The sequence below is a fragment of the Haliotis rufescens genome, unplaced genomic scaffold, assembly GCF_023055435.1.
Source record: "Haliotis rufescens isolate VD_foot unplaced genomic scaffold, xgHalRufe1.0.p SCAF_14, whole genome shotgun sequence".
NCBI classification, from domain to species: Eukaryota; Metazoa; Mollusca; class Gastropoda; order Lepetellida; family Haliotidae; genus Haliotis; species Haliotis rufescens.
In genome coordinates, this window is record NW_025963824.1 from 25,775,268 (window position 1) to 25,798,990 (window position 23,723).

A 23,723-nucleotide genomic window follows, 5' to 3' on the forward strand; every position below is an offset into this window, starting at 1 on the left:
GGATGCTGAATATGTGTGGGGATATTTTGTGGGATTTCCATCAAAATATATTCACGATCCCTAAATAAAAACAACCCATATCTTTTTTCTTCACAATCCTATTTTTGAGAGTAGTCGCATGTTTAGGCGCATTAACCAATATTTTTGTTTAAAAGCTTGGTTTTAAGACATCAAAGAGAAATCACTGTTAATCTCACCTTAGTACCAAGGGGGCTGTATTATAAGAAATATTGGGCGGGGATGAGGTGTTTATCGTACAATAATACACTCAGGGAGAATAAACCACGAGTCTTATTATTTCTTATATGATATATCAACTTTATTTACAGCTTCAAGGATATTATTAAAATTAACAACCTTTGAAATAATGATGATGACTTTGAATACAACCCGATCTCTAAACTGGTTCCACTGTCTGTATGCGACGCAAGCTCGTAATCTACTTAAAAGTTCAAAGAGTTCAGAGAAACGACGGAGCACCTGTGTATACATCGCACGTTAACTACGTAGTGGGGGATATAATTGGGGGGGGGGGGGGGGGGGGGGGGGCTGGGGTTGGGGGCAATTTATAATACTTTATATATTTATAATTTATTATAAGGACAAAGCAGGCCAAGGTTGTATTTTTTATACACTTACCGGTCAAAATCAAACTATAAGTTGATTAAAAAACGCCTTGTACAAAGCCTTTTTTCGACCAATTCTATCATAATAAAAATCTGTAAACCCTCCAAAAATAAGTCTGGTCTGTTGTGGTGTTAAGAAATAAATCCCCCATAGTTATCTTTTTTACTCTCATCACTACCCAAGAAAACAAATTCACAAAACGATGGTACATATTTCAGCTTTCTATACATCAGAGTAGGCAGACAGCTGTTCATAAACGATTATTCAAAAAGTGAAAGAAAAATAGTTCAGGCTGAAGTCTTCTCTAAATAAAGGAAAATATAACTGGCAAAAACAGACAGCTCGTGGCAACATCTGGCATTGCAGTCTTGTTCAAGAGATGTAACAAATATGTTAATTTGTCCAAAATGTATTTTAGTAAATCAATGCATGTGTATAAAAAGTAAAATTGCAAATGAATTTTATTTAAAATGCAGAAAAATGTAGAGAATTCAAAGATTCACCATTTTCATATTTATCTTATTTATATTTATTTGAATAAGTGAATAAAAGGATGCAGTTTGTGAAAATGAATCACTTGGATATTTATTATATATTTATTTATGTGTATAAATGCGATTTTATGATTCTTGAACACAAATCTATATTATATATGTAAAAACACCGTTACAGCATTAGAAAATAAATTATATAGTGAGAAAAACAATTACTGGGTTCCCAAAATGATTTTTTCCTATTTTGTTGTTTTAGTGTTTTCACTTTAAATGCACAAATATACCACTCAACTCCTGATAAGGATACTGTGCTAGCTCAAACGCTTAAGAGAGCCGGGAAAGAACATGTAGAAATGTTTACTTGTGTTTATTGTTTGAAATGAAGGTTACCATTGCGTCAGTTCCATGGCCAAATAGCAGCTTAGTCAGAGTTGTATATTTTTGTCTCCGGAATCTGATCTTTTTCTCACAGCTGTTACACCTGATGATGTTTTCTGTTATGCTGATCATGATAATACACCAGTACATATTTATAACATGCCGCCCCGTGAAGATCCGGGGTAGAATGGGTTTTCGGAAACCCGTGCTTGCCGTAAAAGGCGACTAGCGGGATCGGGTGGTCAAGCTAGCTGACTTGGTTGATGAATGTCATCGATCCCCCTTACGTGGATGCTCATGATTCCAATCACTTGATTGTCTGGTCCAGACTCGATTATTTACACACCGCCGTCATATATTTGGAATATTGCTGAATGCGGAGTAAAACAACCAACCAACCATGCAACCAACAATATATCTGTGAAAAATTGCATAGCATCATACTTTAGTATTTTAGCCACAGACAAAACCTTAAATCGATATTCAATATTAGTTTATAACATATCAACATCTGCTACGAAACGGCTTTTATATATTTTCCATTAAAAAACAACCAAACCCTTGACATTTAAACGACAGGCATCATCGTATCTTCTTCATTTTGTAAATGAAATCCGAAGAACATTTTTTCATGTTTAAAGAATCAATTGTTTTTATTTTTAGGCGAAATTATCTAGTTTGTAAACAACGTGAGTGCGCTGATGTGGTAACTCCAAAATGGAGTCAGTATTCTGAAAGGACACGCTTACCCATATTGCTTGTGTGTGTGTTTTAAAAGCTCTGACGTTAAATGACCACATGCACGTTTGATATATCCGTCAACAATGTTTGCTAAAACATCGTGCGTCTTACTCACAGGGCGTGAGCTGAAGAATGACACGTGACTTGATCGGCAATAAAATCATGCAGCACGTGCGTTCTCACTGGCAGACGATAAACTGAAAGTCCCACAAGCCAAAGCAACTGCCCTGTCGTCGACACGCTATAGTTTAACCACTGACATGCTCGTATATTTCAGGACTAAAAACCTTCACGATCTGTCTAATTTTCAGATACATGCACAAAATCAGTAAACAACTGACAGAAATGACATCCACTAAGCGTATATTTGACAGCGCTGATGACGTAAATATATTGGTCGCCGTTGGTGCAGTGGAGATCGTGACAGTGGATTGAGAAGTGGGCGATGTCAGTGAGTTACGTTAATTACTCCACTTACAGTATTTATCATTCTAAAATATTAAAACATATCCACAAATATCTGAAAGTATATTTACAATATTTGAAAGTCGACGGAATTGGCACAGAATCGTATTTTAGTGTTTGCCGACGCGTTATCCACACATAGCTGTTACATACGGACACTTACATCGGATTCAACAATACGCATAGATCTATCTTTCATTTTTTTATCCATGGTTTCTTTAAATGTAATAGTAGAGATATTTAAATGAAAATTTGTTGAAAACATTCATAAAGAAGTTAAACGTATCTCGAAAATTCAATTCATGGACTAGGTACAATGTGTGAAGCCCATTTCTGGTGTCCCCCGCCGTGATATTGCTGGAATATTGCTAAAAGCGGCGTAAAACCATACTCACTCACTCACTCAATTCATGGACATTAAATTCACCTGAATTTTCAAGACATTTCTGTAGTGTATAACATTATTTCGTAAAGGCACTGATAGTCATTGGTCGGAACTGCTGAAGCCTATCTTGAAAACGTGAGTAAACGGCTATATTTGTGTATATATACTGGTTACCCAATATAAACTGCCCAGCAAAAGAAAGCATATACCCACGTTGAAACAAACCAGAAATTGTGATGTAATTGATGCGGTATCACAGTTGTTTTTTTGGACATGAAGTTTGCAATGGTTCGGCGACTGTTTTCAACCTAATACTTTTGTAATTATATGGTCAAATCCAATTTTCAAATATATGTTTTCTTTTGCCTGACAGTTTATATGAGTGAGCTGGCTTTGAACAGTATTTCAGTTATAAGTATAACGGCGTGTCAGCTAGATGTTGGAGGAAAGCAGACAGTGATGGGGTCTTACATTTTGAGATTTGGCCCTTTAAAAATGTTGGATACACCCTTCTTAGACGTTTATCGATTTGCTTTGGTGAAACCCATGAGCAGGGAATTGTAGTGCTGGGAATACCTTTTTGGGGAAGAATTTTATTAGGACGATTCTGGGATTTGAACCCACAATCAAAGGGACGAATGTAAACACGATATGAAATATATTTATAGCTGCTGGCCACAGGAACTCGTTATTGGTCAGTAAATAAAAATATATACCTCTTATATGCATGTAAGTCTCTACTTACATAAAGGGGGTATATAATTTTATTTACTGACTGACCAATAACGTGTTCCTGTGCTGCTGGCTACGTATACCATAACATTGACACAAAATAATACCCCAGTACCTACCTCGTGTGGATTCCGGGGTAGAATAGGTCCCCAGCAACTGGCCAATGCTGGTCGTAAAAGGTGACCAAATGGATCGGGTGGTCAGGATCGGGGACGTCGTTGATTGCGTGTCATGGTGTTATCGTACCAGCCGTTGTACTGTCCTTTGGCGACAGGTATTTTACAAATTGAAATTTCTTTGTAATCAAATGTTTGACTTTATCTCGTCACGATATGGCTGCAATATTGCCGATGTGACGTTAAATTTTAACTCACTCACTCACTCGTACCGGCCGTGACGCATAACATCAATCACTGAATTGCCTTGTCCAGACTCTACTATTTCATATAGCTGAATATTTCTGCAGGGGTCCGGCGTTAAACAATAAACAAAAACACAAAAATGAAACGGTTATCTTATGTAAGGTAAAGGGGCGAAAGTGGGCGCTAATAGGCGTTCACAGTTTGGGTATTCACTTTTCACACAGCATGGCTGCGATGTTGCCGTGTTGCGGCATCTTGCAAGAGGTCGGGGATGGTGTGTTTTTGCCTGAATCTATTTACCATGCAACTGAAGTACTGGCAAGCTTCCCTCCCTAACACAGTTGTCCTTAGAGCTCTGCTTCATTCATTCAGCGCTACAGAGGTGAGGTGTACGAATTATAGCAACACGGCACTGTTTAGAGAAGCCGTCTTATGTTACGTAGCCGTTCTAACACATTTGAAACCTAAACATTAGATGGTAAATGTACATCGAAACATCATTTAATGAATGTCCTCTTATAAAAGACGCCATATCATAGTCAGCTGTTCTTTACTTTACGTGATGGGGCGGTGGGGTAGCCAAGTGGTTAAAGCGTTTGCTCTTCATGCGGAAGTCCCAGGTTCGATTCCTCGAATATTGATATAAGCGGACGACACATGCCTTAGGTGAGGCAGATCTTGGGCATTTACAGTTCTGGTGAAACCAACCTGTATGAGTATTGTGCCCACAAACCAAGAAAAATATCACGTTAACCAGGATTCGAATGCTTATCACAGGTTCCTTGCATACCTAAGGGACACAACTCTGCACTGTGAATTGCAGCATCTTAGACAAAGAAAATAATGAATGATTTGTCGCTTGTTACACTTGTTGCATATGGCAGCACTCGCAATATTCAAATTTTTGAAGGGCGACCTGTTAAAGTATAGAACAGTCTAGTGAGTGAGTGAGTGAGTGAGTGAGTGAGTGAGTGAGTGAGTATGGTTTTACGCCGCTTTTAGCAATATTCCAGCAATATCACGGCAGGGGACACCAGGAAATGGGTTTACACATTGTACCCATGTGGGGAATGGATACTGGGTTGGCGTGACGAGCCAATAACCAGTGATTGATATTATGAGCAATGATCCATGACGTCGCAGGGTGAACCATCGACAAAGTCATCAAGCCTGACCAATTAATCCATTAAGTCACATCAAGTTATGGCCAGAATAGGTTGCTGGGGACTGTTTCTTACCCAGAGTCCCCATGGGTTAAAACCAGTGATAACCCAAGTATGTGTACAGAACTTAATTACAGGTCATAGAACAAACATATACAGAAATCAATAAGGCTGACACTGCAGCCTGTTAATCTTTACAGAGTATATCTTCACCACTTATGGGGGCACGGGTGGCCCAGTCGTCTAAGGCGCCGCGATTCGCTGTGCAGAGTTGCATTCCTTGGGCACGCCAGAAACCTATGATTGTGGGTTCGAATCCCGGTTCTCAACAATTTATGTTGTCAGCACCATACCCGTGCTCGTGGGTTTCACTGAAGTGGTAAACACCTAAGACTTGCATCACTTCGGGCTTTCCTCCCGCATTAAGCTGACACGCTGTGATATAACTGGAATACTGTTAAAAGCGGCGTTAAACCCAACTCACTCACTCACTCTTCACCACTTATGTATTAATCAATTCCATATGGAAGTCTGATAGTGTTTATAAATGATTGAAATTCAACTGGGATTGTACATTGCATTCAGTAATAGAAAACAAGTGATTTAGTAGTATACCTTTGCTAGGCCAAGAATAAATAATATACAATTCAGATCTGAAAGATTATCAGTTTCAGATATATACCAAACTGGTTAGAATAGAGGTTATTCCCATTTGTGAGACAGCCAGTTGTTAGACAGTGGAGTTGAAGGTTAATTAGGGCAGTACCCACAGCTATAATGGAACAGTTCATTCAGTGGAGAAATTAGCCTTATCTCTAGGATTAATAGGATTACAGATTTGTTTGTTCAGTGTGTGTTACAGTATGGTAATCCTATATGAAATTTGTTTGATCCTCCTGACAGCTTATCAAAATAATTTAAGCCTTTTCTCCCCTCCCCCCATGTTTGGTGCTGTTTGAACGATGTGGTGACCTGTGAAGATCCGGGTGAGAATTATCTTCAGCAACCCACGCTTGCCGTAAGAGGTGACTGTGCTTGTCGTAAGAGGCAACTAATGGGATCAGTAGTCATCATTTCCCAACTGCCTGATGGCAATCACTGGATTGTCTGGTCCAGACTTGATTATTCACAGACTGCTGTCATATTGCTGAGTGTGGCGTTAAACAACAAACAAACTGATAGCATGCACAAACAAACAAAAGATGTACACATGTTCATGAACATATGTTCTTGTGTTTCTGCTTCAAATTTTAGTCTAAGTATTTTTATTTATTTGTAATCTGTGATAATGGCCAAAGTTTGAAGAATTACTGCCATGCTGCATTGCATGAGAGGTTGCAAAGGGTCATATTGACCTGCTACATATGATGTATGTTTGTAATCGGAGACCAGCACAGTTGACATACAGTACCATTAATGCTATTTTCAACTTACAACAGCAGGGATATATTGCCAAGTTAACGGGCATCTGGTAATTAAATGTAGTCTCCATAAATTTAACAGAATATAAACAACAATGCATCATGCTTTAAGCTCCATGTCATGAGCATGCAAAACAGGAATATGGAATGGAAAACATCTATTATCATAAAAAAATGACATCCACAGGAAATATCGCTCGAGTAAGATCAAGCTATATTTCCCAGGAGATATTGCTGCAATGACATTGCTTCACAATGCTTTCCAGACCACTGTGACATCGGTTACAATGAAGTCATAATCAAATGACATCACTAATCCCCAAACTTTCATTTAAATTCATATATATGTATCTGACATCAAACATTTAAACTGTTCCTAACCAGTGTAGGATGACATTAACATCATACATTGTGTCCTCCCAATCATTGTTTTCATCAGTCAAGTGTTTGTTGTTTGTTGGACCGCCTCCGTGGTCTACTGGTAGAGCGTCCACCCGGAGAGCGGAAGGTCCGGGGTTCGATCCCGGGCCGCGTCATACCAAAAGACGTTAAAGGATGGTACTTGTTGTTACCCTGTCTGGCGCTCGGCATTAAGGGTCTAAAACAAGGACTGGTCGACTGTTAAAAGCGGCGTGAAACCCAACTCACTCACTCCATGGACTTGTCATTCAGTGCAGCCTAGGAGCAAGGCTACCTTTCATAGTACATCACAACAACAACAACAGAAATTTGGCATAATATTGCTTTACTTTTCAACATACATGTAGTTTGCGAAATTGTTGCCAGATTCATAATCAAACAGACAATAAAAAATACTTTCCTGAAAACAAAAATCATAACATGCATAATTGTATGTTAACTATTATCAAACATCAAAATGTATTATCATGATTATAGATGTTTACAGTCAAAACAATGAATGTTTTAACACATTTCAATCAGAATCAACAAAAAAACTTGAAATCTTAGAACTGGTCAAATATATCTTAAATCAAAAGGGACCATTCATAAAATAGTCAAGCTTAGATATCAAAACAAAGAAGTTTAGTTGAGTATCAGAGAAAAAAAAAATCAATTACACAAACATAAATTAATATATTCATTTTATATTTTAAGCTTATTTCATGTACATATATGTATAAAAATTAATTATACATTATAATCAATATCACATTCTTGACTTTTCATTATCACAGTGTTCTTTGTCTACATTAGGCTCAGTTTTACCAGTGGGTGTAGTGATTGTGTAGCATACATTACGTTGTTTCATTCCAAGTCTCGTAATGCATTGCAAATCCTTATTTCCTTTGAATTTTAGCACAAATGAAAATTTATGATATAATATATTTGATGTTTTTCCAGTTTACACTTGTTAATTTAAATTTTTGGGGTCATGTTACCTATACCCTTCAGAATAGTATAATTTGGATGGTAAAACATTTTCACAGTCAATCCTCTGAATAGATGAAATTCAAGCCTAATGACGAAATATTATACAGGTGCATGCTGTGTGTTATACTGGTCGTAGTCTGTCAAGTGTGTTGTTTTTCAGCATATCAGCAAAAGCCTGGTCCATCCTGTCAATGGCTTCACCAATGACTGTGTAGGCCTGGAACACAAGGGAGACAACTCATCATAACTGCCTGTCAAACAGTCAGCAATCTAAGACATGCAAACATTGATTTTTGTTAATCAGCAATATTCCAGCTATATGATGATGGGTCGATCTGTAAATAATCGAGTCTGGACCATACAATCCAGTGATTGACATCATGAGCATCGATCCACACAATTGGGATACGATAACATGCATCAACCAACCTGGATCTTCTCAGGTCGCAAACATTGATAGCATAAGCAATGATTCATTCCAAAGGGACATAATAACACATTAAATCTCATTAAAATCATAACTTAATGCTAGCTACTGCTACACAAGATATGAGGATATCCTATTACAGGTCACATCAGAATGATCTTTCATAGGGCCAATGTGAGAGTCGCTTACGAGAAAAAGTCTAAATATATTTGAAAGAATAGTCTTGAATGGAAGTCTCCATTTTGAAACTAGCACCATGAAGCTCGAGAAGGCTGCTTTCTGACTGGCTAATTTTGACTTCCAGTCATTTCATTGGTCGGTCAAAGGTTGCAAAAGGTCATACTGATGTGAGCTGTCCTCTGATCTTGATGTATCGGTAGCAAGCACTAAGATCTGATTTTTATGAGATTGTAACACATTCAAGCAGAGCTAACATTGTCTGGCTCCTATTCTAATCAGCTCTGATGGGAGGAATGGGGTATTGGGGATATTTCAGGCTGGTCCCAAATGGGGTGTCTGCAGTTGGGAGACATCAGAGGACAGACATTGAAAGCTGAGACCCAAGTTTCAGACTCAGTAGAAGCTAATATGGCCACCCAATACACATTAATCAGCTCAAATGTCAAACAATGGATACGATTCACTCCAAATTTGCACCATAATTCAGCAAGCAGTTCCAAACTTGCCCTGAAATCTACATGTCATTACCACAGGCTCTAAATTTGTTTTCAGAGATCAAGGGGGAGTGAACAAACTTCGTCTAAACGTCGTTGAGACTAAAGCCTGTCCAATAATAGTCACTGGGCAGTTATATGACCCTACCACACTGCAGTTTTCTATAAAAAGTCTGTAATATACATAAGAAAACACAGAGGGTTATGTAAATTTTCAGTCTGAGGGCCTTCGCACACCTAAATATTACTTCCAGAATGGTCTAGAAGTTGGACAGGGGAGCTTATCATCGCGCATTAGGATGCTTGATACGGTAGCTTTTTCTGCATGAAAAACGACCTATCACTCCTACCGACTCTATTCAACGTGATGATTCTGGAATACTGGTGTGGAAAATCCAAACAAAAAAAATCAAAGGGGGCTAGCCAGGTTTAAAGAAAATCATGCTTTTTTCCCGAGACTGACAATGACCATACCTGACAGTAGAGTTTTTCCCTGTACTTCCGCTCCAGCACTGGATCTGCATATGGGGTGGGGCTGGATGGGGTACTGACGGGTGTGGCCGCCCTCTCCACAGGACCCGGGGTAGCTACTGGGCCTCGACTGGGAGGTTTCTTAGGACCTGGTGGTGCCTTCTTTGGATCTAGCTTGGGTGTCTGACAAACAAAAAATACTTGGCATGAGACATTAAGATTATTACCTGAGTGTTTCCGTATCGTAAATATCATATATTAGGAATACAGATTGTGTTATGTAATCCTTCGGTGAGCATAATACATATTGGTTATTCCTAATATTTGATATTTACGAAGCGAAAACACATGAGGATATTACTCACTATAGTACAATGCCATTTATGAAATAATTGATGTTTAAGACATAACTTCGTACACTCTCTCATTCGACCTTTTCTTGAGTGAGAGAGTTGTATCATTGCACATCATCATAATCTTGGCATAGAACCTAAATTTACACCAGTCAGTGTTGTGGTAGCATGTATATGGTGCTGACAGAACACAGGTCATAAACATGAAAATGTGGGATTCAAACCCAAGACTGGCTGATCCTGACACCAACATGTAAATGTGGGATTCAAACCCAAGACTGGCTGATCCCGACACGTAAACATGGCAAATGTGGGATTCAAACCCAAGACTGGCTGATCCCGACACGTAAACATGGCAAATGTGGGATTCAAACCCAAGACTGGCTGATCCTGACACGGAAACATGGCAAATGTGGGATTCAAACCCAAGACTGGCTGATCCTGACATGTAAACATGGCAATGTGGGATTCAAACCCAAGACTGGCTGATCTCGACACAGCCAAGGGTCTCAACTATGCAAAGTTAATTGTAGAGGCTTACACCACTTCACCACTTGCAACCCAGCTCCCTTGTCACCGATAGAGATGGAATCAAAACCAACGTATATTGAATAGCTCATACGTTCAGGAAGGGAGATACTATTAGTATCCCAACTGGTTATGTATAGTGAAGATTTTCTGTTGAAAATCTACAGATTTTATAGTGTAATGACAGCCGAAATACTGGATTTCTGACACTGATGTAAAAGAGATTTTGTATCAGTAAAAAAGAATTATGGTGATTTTGTTACCATGGATATCCTATAATATAAAAAAAGCTGTGTTTTGAGCAAAGTACAACCTAAACAAAATATATACAGAAATGCATTTAAAACAAAAGCAGGTAGTCTTCACTATAAAAGCTCTCCATAGCCAAGAAAATGAAATGATTGATAAGCAGTATGTAAGCAAATAATGTATACTACTCAAGTTATAATAGGGATAATCAGGTGTGTCATTCTATTAAATATACACTTGACATATGAGTCTGTTTGGTGTACCATGGGAAGATAAGAACATCCCTATCACAAATGGAGAAGTATATATTAATGTCAAGTGGAGTAAACGCAACTTAAAATAAACACATAGACATACATTTTACATCATATTCGATCAGAAACAAGAATTGTTCGAAACTTCCTTAGACATTTAACAATAATTGTATTTTACAATTTTCTGTGATCGATTGAAACCCTACATATTAAGTTTCTGCACACCAAACCCAGCTTTGATCATTCTGATCCTCCTACAAATAAGATTCTTGAGGGCAGAATCCCAGGCAGTGTGTTCATGTCGCTGGCAAGGCTAAAGACATAAAAATAATTCAAATTCTCACCACTGACCGACAAGTTGGCCTTATATCCATGCTGATGTTACTCATTCTTAAAAATATTTCCCTATCAGACTTTGTAATAAGAAACCAAAATTTGGTTGTGGTGATTTTTCGTTCATCCCGACAAGGAAGGCCACTACTCACACACACCACCACCAGGAAAAAGAAGAAAAGAATACGAAACATAAAAACTAAATTGTACAAAAGACGATACCTATGCTGCTGAATGTGGATGGGGAATTAAAAAAAAAAAATGTTTTGTTCAGAAAAACGATTCTAAAACTGTCTGCATGAACATTTACAGCTTCTCAAAAGGACTCAATCTTTCAACTGGCAACAAACCCAAATAAATTTTTAATTTTTTAAAAACAACAACACATAAACACAAATATGTTTTTGCACTGAAACTAACCTGGCACATTTGCCGTAAGTACGTCTAAGACGTTCTGATGTGTACTACCAGAGACATTGAGAAGTATGTCATTTTCTTATTCTGTACAAAATCTAAGACGTACTGCTACGTTGTGAAATATTCTTTTAATGTGGATGGAAGCCTGCTTTGTGCAACACAATACACAAAAAAAGAAGCAAAAAGCAATCTACAAACTTCACTGTAAGAGCAATTATAATCTTTAATGCCTAACTTGTCATACCAAATGGCACGTTTCCACACTTAGGCCAATTCTACTTCAAATCATACTACAGACAGGATGTGATTTCGTATTTTCTCTCCACTGCATCTAGTGCAGGCTGCAGTACCATCTGACTTGCACAGCAGATAAACTGGCTGCAGCACTGGAAACTTAACGTGTATATAGCAAAGATTGGCGATCGGTAGTGTACGTAAACAGGATGTACACACGAACGTCATGCAAAATGAAAATAGTTTTATTGCAATATGTTTAGCTCTTGTGTACATGGCATAAATTTGAAGCGAGATATTTGTCAGTCTGTTTGTGGAAATATTTTATCAACTGCACTCCGTGCAGTCTGCTTATAAACTTTATCTGCATAAGCTAATTTCAAACTGCACCAGTGCAGTCTCGTCAATGGGAAATCACACCCTGTCAGAGTTTATACAATCAGATTGAAGGAAAAATATCTCAAATGAAAATCTGAACAAAAAAATATGATTTGAAAGAAAATACAATGTTTATGAAAAATCCCTTATGAAGGATCACGGAGTCAAAATGAAACATTTTGAATTTAATTAAAAATAGACTACAAGAAATATAAGTTAAATACATAATTTCTCATCAAAGAAATGAAAGTTTCCTTTTCCGCCAATTCAAAAAATTATGAATTCCAAATGATAAATTTTACTTAATTATTATAAATAAACTACAAAAATTTATATTTCTATAAATAATCTCTTTCTATTTAATCAGGATCAATGACACAAAATAATACATCTGAACTTGATCTCAGTATGGCTGAAATGATGCCGATAAATAAATTTTAACTCGCTTGCTCTGAACTTGAGTATTTAAAATGAACTACAACATTCATAAAAAAACTATAAATGTAAAATATTTTAAAAGTAATATCTTATGAAAGATAATATAAAATTAAAAAAAAATACAATTGAAAACGTGGACTAAACAAGAAGTCTCGCTTCTGATTACGGACTATCCCCCAAACAAGACGGGTTGCATACTGCATAAATCATGGAAATGTTACTATGACTACCAGTACAAACAAAAACATTTAGAGGCATAAAACAATCACCGATAGGTTTTCATTCTCTCCCTGAAATTAATACAGTTATAATATGTATTTTATGTAATATAGGAATACGTAAATGGATTTTAGTAGCTTGTTATTTTGTCATAGGGGCGATTTAATGAACTAGGGTTGCAAACCTATTGTCATCCTCGGTTATCCAGTGTACCACATCTCCATTGTAGTTAGTAGTAGGACGATACACTGATGTATCAGTGGATCAAGATTATTTACTTCTCGATACAAGCATCGATCACAGTCACACAATAAGTAAAAAGTATTGATTCTTACCTTAAATGTATTCTTCAATAAATGTTACATCAAACACTTATAACTAGTGAAAATGATATTAAATAAAGTGAAAACGTAAATATTTTCATACATTGTGCCATACTTGACACTGCCAACTGTAGATCGACAGTGTACCAGGTATTGGGACATCCTGTCTATGAAAAAGATGGCTTAAACACCACAGATAAGAGCACATGCAAGTAACATGATAATTATTGGATCGCGAGCAAGGTATCGCAATACGTATCAGATCGCACAGTTGGTGTATCGTCTCAGCCATAATTCTAGTATGATCGATCTATAGCTGAGTTTTAAACAACACAGAAATGTGCAGCCACTATGCACAAATGTACAGAAAAGACACAGAAAAGCTATATTGTGCTGATATTAATTGTACCAATTTCTTGACAAGAAAAATATAGGCCCTGTAATCTTACAGTTCAGTAAACAACACCACACATTACTTTACAAGATCCTCATACTTCCGGTAAGGACCCATACGGGTCCCCTTGACCCCCAGTTTTGTAAATCAAGCAAGTACCCATTCTCGAGACTGACATGTAATCCCAGAAATAATGTTATCTTTAAAAACATATCTACAAAATAAAAAAAATAAAATCCAAATGGAGCCCAGAACAATCCTTAATTTCAGAGCTGAGGCAATCTAGACTTGCCAAATCATTCTGGACTTGAGTTGGACTCCTTTTTGAAAAAATTCTCAAGGGTCTGGGAGACAGACTACCTATTCACTACCATAGCTTCATTTTGTGTCTTGGTAGAATGAACAATCATTCAAGTTACACTGTAGTTTCATGGTTAAAACAAGTGACAACAGCATCAAAAATACACTAGGAATATTGCAGCATAAAATAGTTTATAACAGTCTTCTGACTTGAGCCAACATATCAAGTGCACGCTTGGATGAAATAGCATTTTTGAATGTTGATCATGACGAACTGATGTACAGAATAAACATTTTGATTGGTTGTTGATTTCAAGCTCACTAGCAACATAAATTCTGCAGTTGGTAATTTGAGAGAAGAAGATGGGGTGTCTGTTCTGAAATGAAGCTGGTGGCAAATGGCTCTATGGTATTTTGACAAATAGAATGGAGCTATTAATAATACACTAGATAATCGAGGATGACAAGGACTTGACAATGTTGTCACGTTCTAGAGGAGGATGATACACTGATGAGGCTAGAGTCAAAATGGTTGTTTTTCTTGTCACGGGGATATTTCATGTACCCCTCATGGCATGTTAAATAGAATGCTAGGTGATAAGGAATGAATGTTCTATCTATCTTCACCTACTTCGGCGAACAACGCTAACAACCAATTGAGGGAGTCGGTAACAAGGCTTGTCCTTAGATTAGGGAACCCCAAAATGTGAGTGAGTGAGTGAGTGAGTGTTTGTTCTAAATGAGTGAGTGAGTATGGTTTTACACCGCTTATAATTATATTCCAGCAATATCATGGCAGGTGACACCAGAAATGGGCTTCACCCATTGTTCCCATGTGCGGAATCGAATCGAACCCAGGTCTTCTGTGTGACAAGCAAACGCTTAACCCACTAGGCTGCCCCACCAGTGAGTGAGTGAATAAGTGGGTGAATGGGTGGGTGAGACAGTGTTTTGGGTAAAAATGAGTGGGTTGATTGGTGAGTGAGTGTATCAATGATTGAGTGAGTGGATGTATGGGTGAGTGAGTAAGTGAGTGTATGGGTGAGTGAGTGAGTGATTGAGTGAGTGGATGTATGGTTGAGTGAGTGAGTGAGGTAGGTTTATGCTGACAAGTATTCGGTGTAACCACTAGTCCACCCCACAGCCCTGAGAGTAGAAAAAGGGACAATACCCTGGAGATGGTGAGTCTCATATTGTACCATCATGTAATGTACTTCCTGTAATGTTTGTAAGACTCCTTACCTCTTTCCCGCTTTTGGCAGCCTTGGGGTCTTTCCCTGGTGCTCCTTTCTTATCTTTCCCATCAGCTTTTGACTTGTCTGCCGTCTTTCCCCTCCGACTGTCACCTGCACAGTGCTCAATAGGTTAGACACCATGGTCAAAGGGAGACAACTCTACAGTGCCATCAGATGGTAAGGAAGAACCATATTGACATTGACATGCAAAATCAGGAATATATGGCAAAGACATGCTCAAAGGGCCAAATAAAATAGTAAGCAATGAAAATGTATCGTGCAAATATTAAAAATGTGAAAAATTACAGAATTGTAAAATATTCATTTAATTCCATTCCAACAAAACACTATGTTATGAAGAGCATCTAGAACTATGAAAATAATATTACGATGTATTACATGTACATACAAATAACGACCTTTCATCCGACCAATCAGAGCGTCGCTTACGAGATCATGAAAGTGACAGTTGGAATGTGATTTCTAATCATGCATCCTCGAAAACTTTTACACGGGGTGCTCCGAACTATAGTTACGGGTTTAACGACTGAATCCATACGATCTAGACCATCTATTAGCCATTCCAGAATGTTCTTTTGTTCAGGTTTCAAATTATTAATCGAGAATTTGTCAAAATATGTTTCGAAGCATTGTCGCCAATTTGATAATAGTGCTGTAAAGCACGAGAAAGCTGCCTTCTGATTGGTAATTCCATTGGTCGGTCAAAGTTTGCGCAAGGTCGGTCTGACGTGACCCGTAATGGGATGTCCTCAGATCTTTGTTTTGCGGTAGTGAGAACTAAGATCTGATTTTAATGAGATTGACAAAAAAAGTACATGGATATGAATTGTATCACACTAATAGTATCAAAATAGTATCATATCCCGATTCCACCATATCGTTACACCTCTACATCTTGCATTCATCAACTGTGAGACTCTTTCAGTGTTACATTCAATCCAAGTTATTTTTGTCTGCAGAATAAAATAAAAACAGTAAAAAATTGACTTGGGTACAAAGGACAAAACAGTTGGACATTCAAAATTCAGTACAACAGTAGAGAAGGTTCACAGCTTGACCCAAAGTGCTTGAATAGCTAACATTGTTAGGTGTAGGTTAATTGCACACACTATCTGGAGCATTACAAACTCAAAGTATTAGACAAGCAAAATTTGGGTAAGGAAAATGCACATAATAATTATGAATCACATAATTTCATAAACTAGAATCTTGCGAAGTGGAACAAGAATGATTTCACCATTAAGAATATCAATTCAGACTTATGACTATCATAATCTACCTACTACAAAAGAGTTATTGAAACCGAGATATGAGAGAATGAAATTGCAAAATCAAATATGCAGTCCTGAGGCTCATATCTTTTCAAGAACCTGACATAGGATGGTCTACATGGGTATACGATGTCTCCATAAAATTAAAATTAAAATTAAATAAATTTAAAAAAGAAATGTGAACACATTAAAATAAGGAATGAACACTCATGACAGTCAAATAATCCTTTAGATATCTGTCTAAGTATCTCCTCAAATCCTTTCAGAAATTAAAATATATTTTGTTCCCCGATCCCACTCCTTCTAGAGCCCCCCTAAGCTTGAGTGTTTTACCACAGTCGTATCTGCACACCTGCCACTGGCTGGAGCTGGGGACACTACCGGTACTTGTGAACATTCTCGGTTATCAAATTCACATTATCCATAAAAACTGACACAGACTTCACCTAAATCAGTCTCCATTTGAATGAAAATAAAATACTGTGAAAGAATTTTTTTTATATAAATATAGTTCAACAAAAATGCCTTCTTTCCCATACAAATGAAACAAAAACAATATAATGATTACGATTAATTTAACATTTTTTTTTATAAAGTTAATTAGTATACTAAATACCTGTATATAAAACATAAATCAACAAAATCAATAAACAGAATTGTGGCCAATGTAATTCAAAGTTCTAAATACTGCAGATGTTGTATCATTTATGACTTGATAAAAACATTCAAACCAAATAAATTAAATATAATAACCCATATAAATTATAAATTTAAAATGAGGGCAGTACACAAAGTATTCATGTCATCTGACAAAATGAAACAAATACCAACTGAATGAAATTAAAATATTTGAATATTACTGCTCAAAATTCAACCAAGAAATAAACAAATTAGATTGAAACATAAAGTCACTTAGCATCTCTAGCTGATGATTCACACCAAATACTAATTTCTGAAAGAAAAAAAAATGACAAAATTTAAAATAATTTCTTCTAATTGATGGCAGCCATTTTCAAATGAGTGCTGAGATATTTTGCGTGTCTGAACAAAGTGTTTCTGTAGCAATCAAAATTCTGTTTGATTAGTTTACCATGAACTAACTAACAGGTCGTTCTTTTGTAGTTTTGGACGGACTAAATAGACTTATGTGGAATTAGTTTAAATGCAATCTCATTAAAATCAGACCTCAGTTCTTGCTACCGCTAAAACAAAGTTCTGAGGACATCCCATTACGTCACGTCAGAACGACCTTTCATCCGACCAATCAGAGCATCGCTTACCAGATTATGAAAGTGACAGTCGGAATGTGATTTCTGATCATGCAGCCTCAAAAACTTTAACTCCGAAAGATAGTTACGGGTTTAACGACTGAATCCATACAATCTAGACCATCTATTAGCCATTCCAGAATGTTCTTTTGTTCAGGTTTCAAATTTGTAATCGAGAATTTGTCAAAATATGTTTCGAAGCGTAGTCGCCAATTTGAAATTTTTGCTATAAAGCACGAGAAAGCTGCCTTCTGATTGGTCATTCCATTAGTCGGTCAAGGTCGCAAGGTCCTGATGTGACCCGTAATGGGATGTCCTCAGATCTTTGTTTAGCAGTAGCAAGAACTGAGATCTGATTTTAATGAGATTGGTTTAAATGTTGTCACCATGAAGTAAATGAGTGAATGTTGTTTTAACAGATATGACAGAAAGGCCTGTAAATAATCGAGTCTGACAAACAAGTGATTGATATTATGAGCAACAATCTAGCCATCAGGATATGATGGCACGCTATCAACCTGAGCCTGACCACTCAATCCATTAAGTCGCCTCACTTCACAAATGTTATTTCAGAATTTGTAATTAGTAATTATCACCGCATACATTGTACTGTAACTGTTATGTAAGCACAATTATAACACCTGTCAAACACAGGCTGCTTACACGAGTACAATCATTGTAATAAGGTATATCATGATATAAATAAATTGCAAGTGATTCCATGGCATTTGATTGGCTGACCAAGCAATTCTTTTTTGCATTTGTTTCCATAAACCAGAAGAAAATTAGGCCACGCCCACAAACGGAATACCCTTTCTTGATTGGTTGATAACAGAGGGGCTTGTGTTGCATAATGGCGTTGAACGATGTTGCTGATTTCTTATTGTCTGAAGTCTTTTGCATGTTAATGATTAAATAAAAAAAGCAGTTGTTTTAAGTTATTATTTTTTATGTAAATACACACATTATTATGAATGTAACATCACACTCAGCCAATGACATGATCTTTTACATAATAGCAAACACATCGAGCCAATCAGATGTGAGCTAACTTACTCTCTTTAACTTCTGGTTTGGCTTGAGTTCGAGCAACTGCATAAATACATGTATTCAAACTACATGTAATTGAAAACTGTTACATCTTGAGACAGTGTTTGTTATTTATGCCGCACTCAGCAATATTCCAGCTATATCATGAGGGTCTATAAATAATGGAGTCTTGACCAGACAAACCTGATTACGTGGCCTCCAACGACCAGCATCGCCTGAACTATACTTGTATACTACATGTATCACTATTTGTTTGTATATTACTTGTTTGTATATTACTTGTTTGTTGTAATGCCGCACTCAGCATTACTTGTATACCAGTACTAAGTTTGTTTGTAAATGATTTGTTATCATGCCTCTTTCAGCAATTCTCCAGCCTTATCAGTAAATGGGTAACCTTCTAGCCCCTCAGTGGCAGTGGCATGGGTTGTATAATCCCCAGGGAGCCGAGAATGAAAATTGAGCGCACAGTGATCCGTTCACCTGGGTAAAAATGTAGTGCTTTGAGCATTGGTGCATCATCAATATGCACATTATTATTATTATTATCATTATTATTATAAACGTAATGGGATGTCCTCAGATCATTGTGTAGCGGTAGTGAAAACTAAGATCTGACATTAATGAGATTGCTGAAATTGTGAAATCACATTGCTTATAACTAGCAAATCTGATAATGCAGTTATCTGCCATTTGACTTGACAATCTGACAAACAAGAGAGGTGTCAGGTGTCACAGCAGATACCAGGCTCCTATCGATCACCTTGTTTACTTCACAACATACGACACTCTGTCGTGCCTGTAAAATAGATGCACACATAAAATGCCCATTTATTTTCTGTTCTTATTTTTCTACTGACAATAGAGTCCAGCCTCTGCTGCTCCCCAAGGACTGTTGGGTTGAAGGTTTGATGCAGTGAGTGAGTGAGTTGGGTTGAACGCCGCTTTTAACAGTATTCCAGTTATATCACGGCGTGTCAGCTTAATGTGGGAGGAAAGCCCCAAGTGATGCAGGTCTCAGACGTTTACCACTTCGGTGAAACCCACAAGCACGAGTGTGGTGCTGACAAACCTAGAAACATAATCGGGCGAACCGGGATTCGAACCCACAATCATAGGTTTCTGGCGTGCCCAAGGGACGCAACTCTGCACAGCGAATCGCGGCGCCTTAGACGACTGGGCCACCCGTGCCCCCGTTTGATGTAGTGAAACCTTTAGGCACCAAGCAAGGAAACTGTGGCTGGTACAAGTGTCTTTAAGTCTGTCACTTGATTTGATCATTGTCATGGTTACAAACATCAAAGCTGAGTACTGCCACAATTGGTTTTGTTTGTTGTTTAACTTGTTGTTTGTTGTTTAACACCACAATCGGCAATATTCCAGCTATATAATCGGGTCTTGACCAGACAATCCAGTGATTGACGTCATGAGTATTGATCAAGCAAGTCAGCGAGCCTGACCACCTGATCCTGTTACGACAAGCATAGTCGCCTTTTACGGCAAGCATGGGTTGCTGAAGACCTGTTCTACCCCAGATCTTGATGGTTGTGTTGTTTAACGCCACACTCGGCAATATTTCACTTATATGACAGCGGTCTGTAAATGATAGAGTGTGGAACATAGAATCCAGTGATTGACATCATGAGCTTCGATCTAGCCACAATTGCTACACATTTGCTACTAAAGTTTCATTTCATTTGTTTCTGAGATCTTGAAAATCTCTCCTTTAATTTCCATTTCCATGAACGTCTTATTATAGTTCTACCTATCACCCTACAGATTCACCTCACTGGACTGTTCTGTTTCTGAACAAGTGAGTTTGGTTTGAAGCCTCTTTGAACAGTATTTCAATTAAATCATGTCATCTTGGTTTCATAGGTTTCTGGCTCAACTAAGGGAAGCTACTCTGCTCTGTTGCAACGACTGGGCCACACAAGCCAATGAGTCATAAATATTATAATTCTTTTTACAAAATGAGGCAAACAAACTTCTGTTACAAACCCTGAAACTATGAGTGAATGAAGATTATACTATCTCTGAAACGCTAAACTACACCTAGTATACACTAAAAATGGGCATCTAAATAACTATTGCCAACACCATTGTGGTAATAACATATGCTGATTCAGGGCAACTACATATTTATCCCAAGCCCTAACTATGTACACCAAAATAGGCAGCTAAATAACTTTTACTAGCCCTAAGGAAGTATATCAAGCACTTTCTATAAAGTAATGAAACATACCGATACAAAGCAACTAAATGTATATATCGATCAGAAGCACTAAATATGTAAACCACAATTGGCAACTAAATAACTCACTAGCTTTGAAAATGTACATATATCACACACTATTAATTGGAGTGATGTAATATACTGATTCAAGGCAACTATATATCTATCACAAGCCCTAACTATGTATACCATGTACCTTCCTCCCCTATACTGCTCGTTCTGACTGGACCTTTACGTGGAACGGCTAACTTTGCAGGATCTGGCTGTGGTACGACTGAATTAAGGATGGAAGATTAGGTCTAGGTTGTTTGGTTGGTTTGTTGTTTAACGCCAAACTCAGCAATATCAAGCTATATGACGGCGGTCTGTAAATAATCGAGTCTGGACCAGACAATCCAGTGATTAATATCATGAGCATCGATCCACGCAATTGGGATACGATGACATGCATCAACCAAGTCAGAGAGTCTGACCACCCGATCTCGTTAGTTGTCTCTTACAACAAGCATAGTCGCCTTTTACGGCAAGCATGGGTTGCTGAAGACCTATTCTACCCCGCATTTTCACAGTTCCAGTCTTTTTAAAGCACAGTTAGTCAACACAGGAGCATCTGGCGCCCATGCCAGGAAGTAGGACAGTGACGTGATAAAGTCATCACTGTCCATTTACTCACGCAATCCCGACATGCATCAACCAAGTCAGCGTGTCTGACCACCCGATCCTGTTAGTCGCCTCTTACGACAAGCATAGTCGCCTGTTATGGCAAGCATGGGTTGCTCTGGGACTCAATTTCAATAGCATGATGGATTGTCTGTGTACGTAAACATTATACACCAACTAAAATCATAAACACAAAGCAAAAAGGGAATGGAAACGTGTGACATAGATATGCGTCACACCAGTGTTCAAAACTAAGCAGGAAATTCAAGGGGTCCTTGTTGTCACCATAATAAACACATTAGGGGAAAAAAAAAAAAAAAAAAAAAAAAAAAAAAAAAGTAGGCGGTCCCCAGGTTCAAATACCATAGGATAAAACCTAAGCATGGAGGACCCCCTTAATTTCTAACACTGCCAGGGAGGGACTCAACATACATGTGATACCTGCATGTTCTGTGAAGCCTGAAACTTTGTTGTTTAATGCGGCACTCTGCAAACATCCAGCTATATGTCCACAGCCTCTAATCAACCAAGTCACTGAGCCTGACCACCTGATACATAAGGTTCCCTCGTACGACAAGCACAGGTTGCTGGGGATTCAACTCTGAATCCCATGAATGATCTCAAGCTTTAGACATTTATTTGTGGAGAAGTCTGCATTTCTTTTGGGATATGTGTTTAAATTGCCTTGAACTGTAATTCCCTCATATCATGGACATATTCAGTAGAGTGAGTGAGTTGGGTTTAACGCCACTTTGAACAGTATTCCAGTTATACTCACATCGTGCCAGCTTGATGTGGGCAATTCGAGAATTCAAACTAACAATCCTAGGTTTCTGGGATGTAACTCGGTACAGAGAATTATAATTATTAAATTATCATATTATACATTTAAAAACCGCAGTTATCCAGGTACTAGTTTCTGCTCGATTGCGGTTTTATTTGTTCCTTGACCAGTGGATCCGTTTCAATTCCGGTTATCATTCTCAACTCCCTGGGGAGTATACATCCCATACCTCTATACCTACCGACCCCGGTTCAGGAATGACTTAGGAGAGATAAAGAGCAGGTCCCTGTCTACTGGAGCCATGCAGATATCACATGTACAAAGAGATGGTGGAAGGGGAGAAAGGAAGTGGGTTTATTCATGAGGGAGGAGAAGCAAGCTGGGGGAGTTTCAAATTGGATCCAAGTGCAAAAACAACATGTGCACACACTTATTTTCAGAAACTTTCTGATAAGAAAATGTGCCGAAAATGTGAAGGGTTAACATGACAAACGGCGGGGTTGAACAAGGGGAGATAACTCTACACGGTGATCCTACCAGTGGTGGAGGAACAAGATGCCCAGGAGTATTCTCGGTCGTGTCCTGCAGAGTTATGGCCCTTGTTAGAATCATGTTCACGAATGGATGTATTTGTTGAATATCAGTTTGAACATAAACCTTTGCTTTATGAAGAGAGTGGGGATTTATATGGTCTATATTCATTGGAAAGAAATATTTTGAATATTTATCAAAATCTTTAAGATTATTATTGAAATTTTTGTGGTAGTATAGATACTAAAAATATGGCAAATACATGTCAACTTATCGTTCAATACAGTAGCAAAATACAAGGCTGTAGGTGTATGTATCTCATGCTTGGCTTTGATATAAGTTTAAGCCTTGCATTTTGCTTTAGATACATGAGACTGTGACATCTGGTGAAATGTCACGCTTCCCAGGAGAGTTAACTGTAAAAGTCCAGTTTCCACCCTTGTCGAACTAGGCTGGAATTTCGATTGTAGCGCCACCAGTGGCTAATATGAGTTATGTCTCTTCTATGTCCCTCG

The 23,723-nt window shown here is 37.8% G+C and overlaps 1 protein-coding gene across 18 annotated transcripts in view; it reads right to left on the bottom strand.

Moving 5' to 3' along the window:
* Window positions 1-7,496: 7,496 nt before the first annotated feature.
* Window positions 7,497-23,723, bottom strand: part of LOC124131250 (MYCBP-associated protein-like) — a 75,971-nt gene continuing 59,744 nt past the window's right edge. For 10 of the 18 annotated variants that reach the window (XM_046494397.2, XM_046494399.2, XM_046494384.2 and 7 more), the window contains 6 exons: window positions 23,215-23,259; window positions 21,430-21,507; window positions 15,395-15,498; window positions 13,186-13,206; window positions 9,736-9,915; window positions 7,497-8,377 (listed from right to left, as the gene is read on the bottom strand). In XM_046494397.2, coding sequence (XP_046350353.2) covers window positions 8,282-8,377; window positions 9,736-9,915; window positions 13,186-13,206; window positions 15,395-15,498; window positions 21,430-21,507; window positions 23,215-23,259 — 524 coding nt within the window. In that variant the 3' untranslated portion in view covers window positions 7,497-8,281. Of the gene's footprint in view, window positions 8,378-9,735; window positions 9,916-13,185; window positions 13,207-15,394; window positions 15,499-19,003; window positions 19,040-21,429; window positions 21,508-23,214; window positions 23,260-23,723 lie in introns of all 18 variants that reach the window. The other 8 variants (XM_046494388.2, XM_046494386.2, XM_046494387.2 and 5 more) reach the window with 8 other exon arrangements.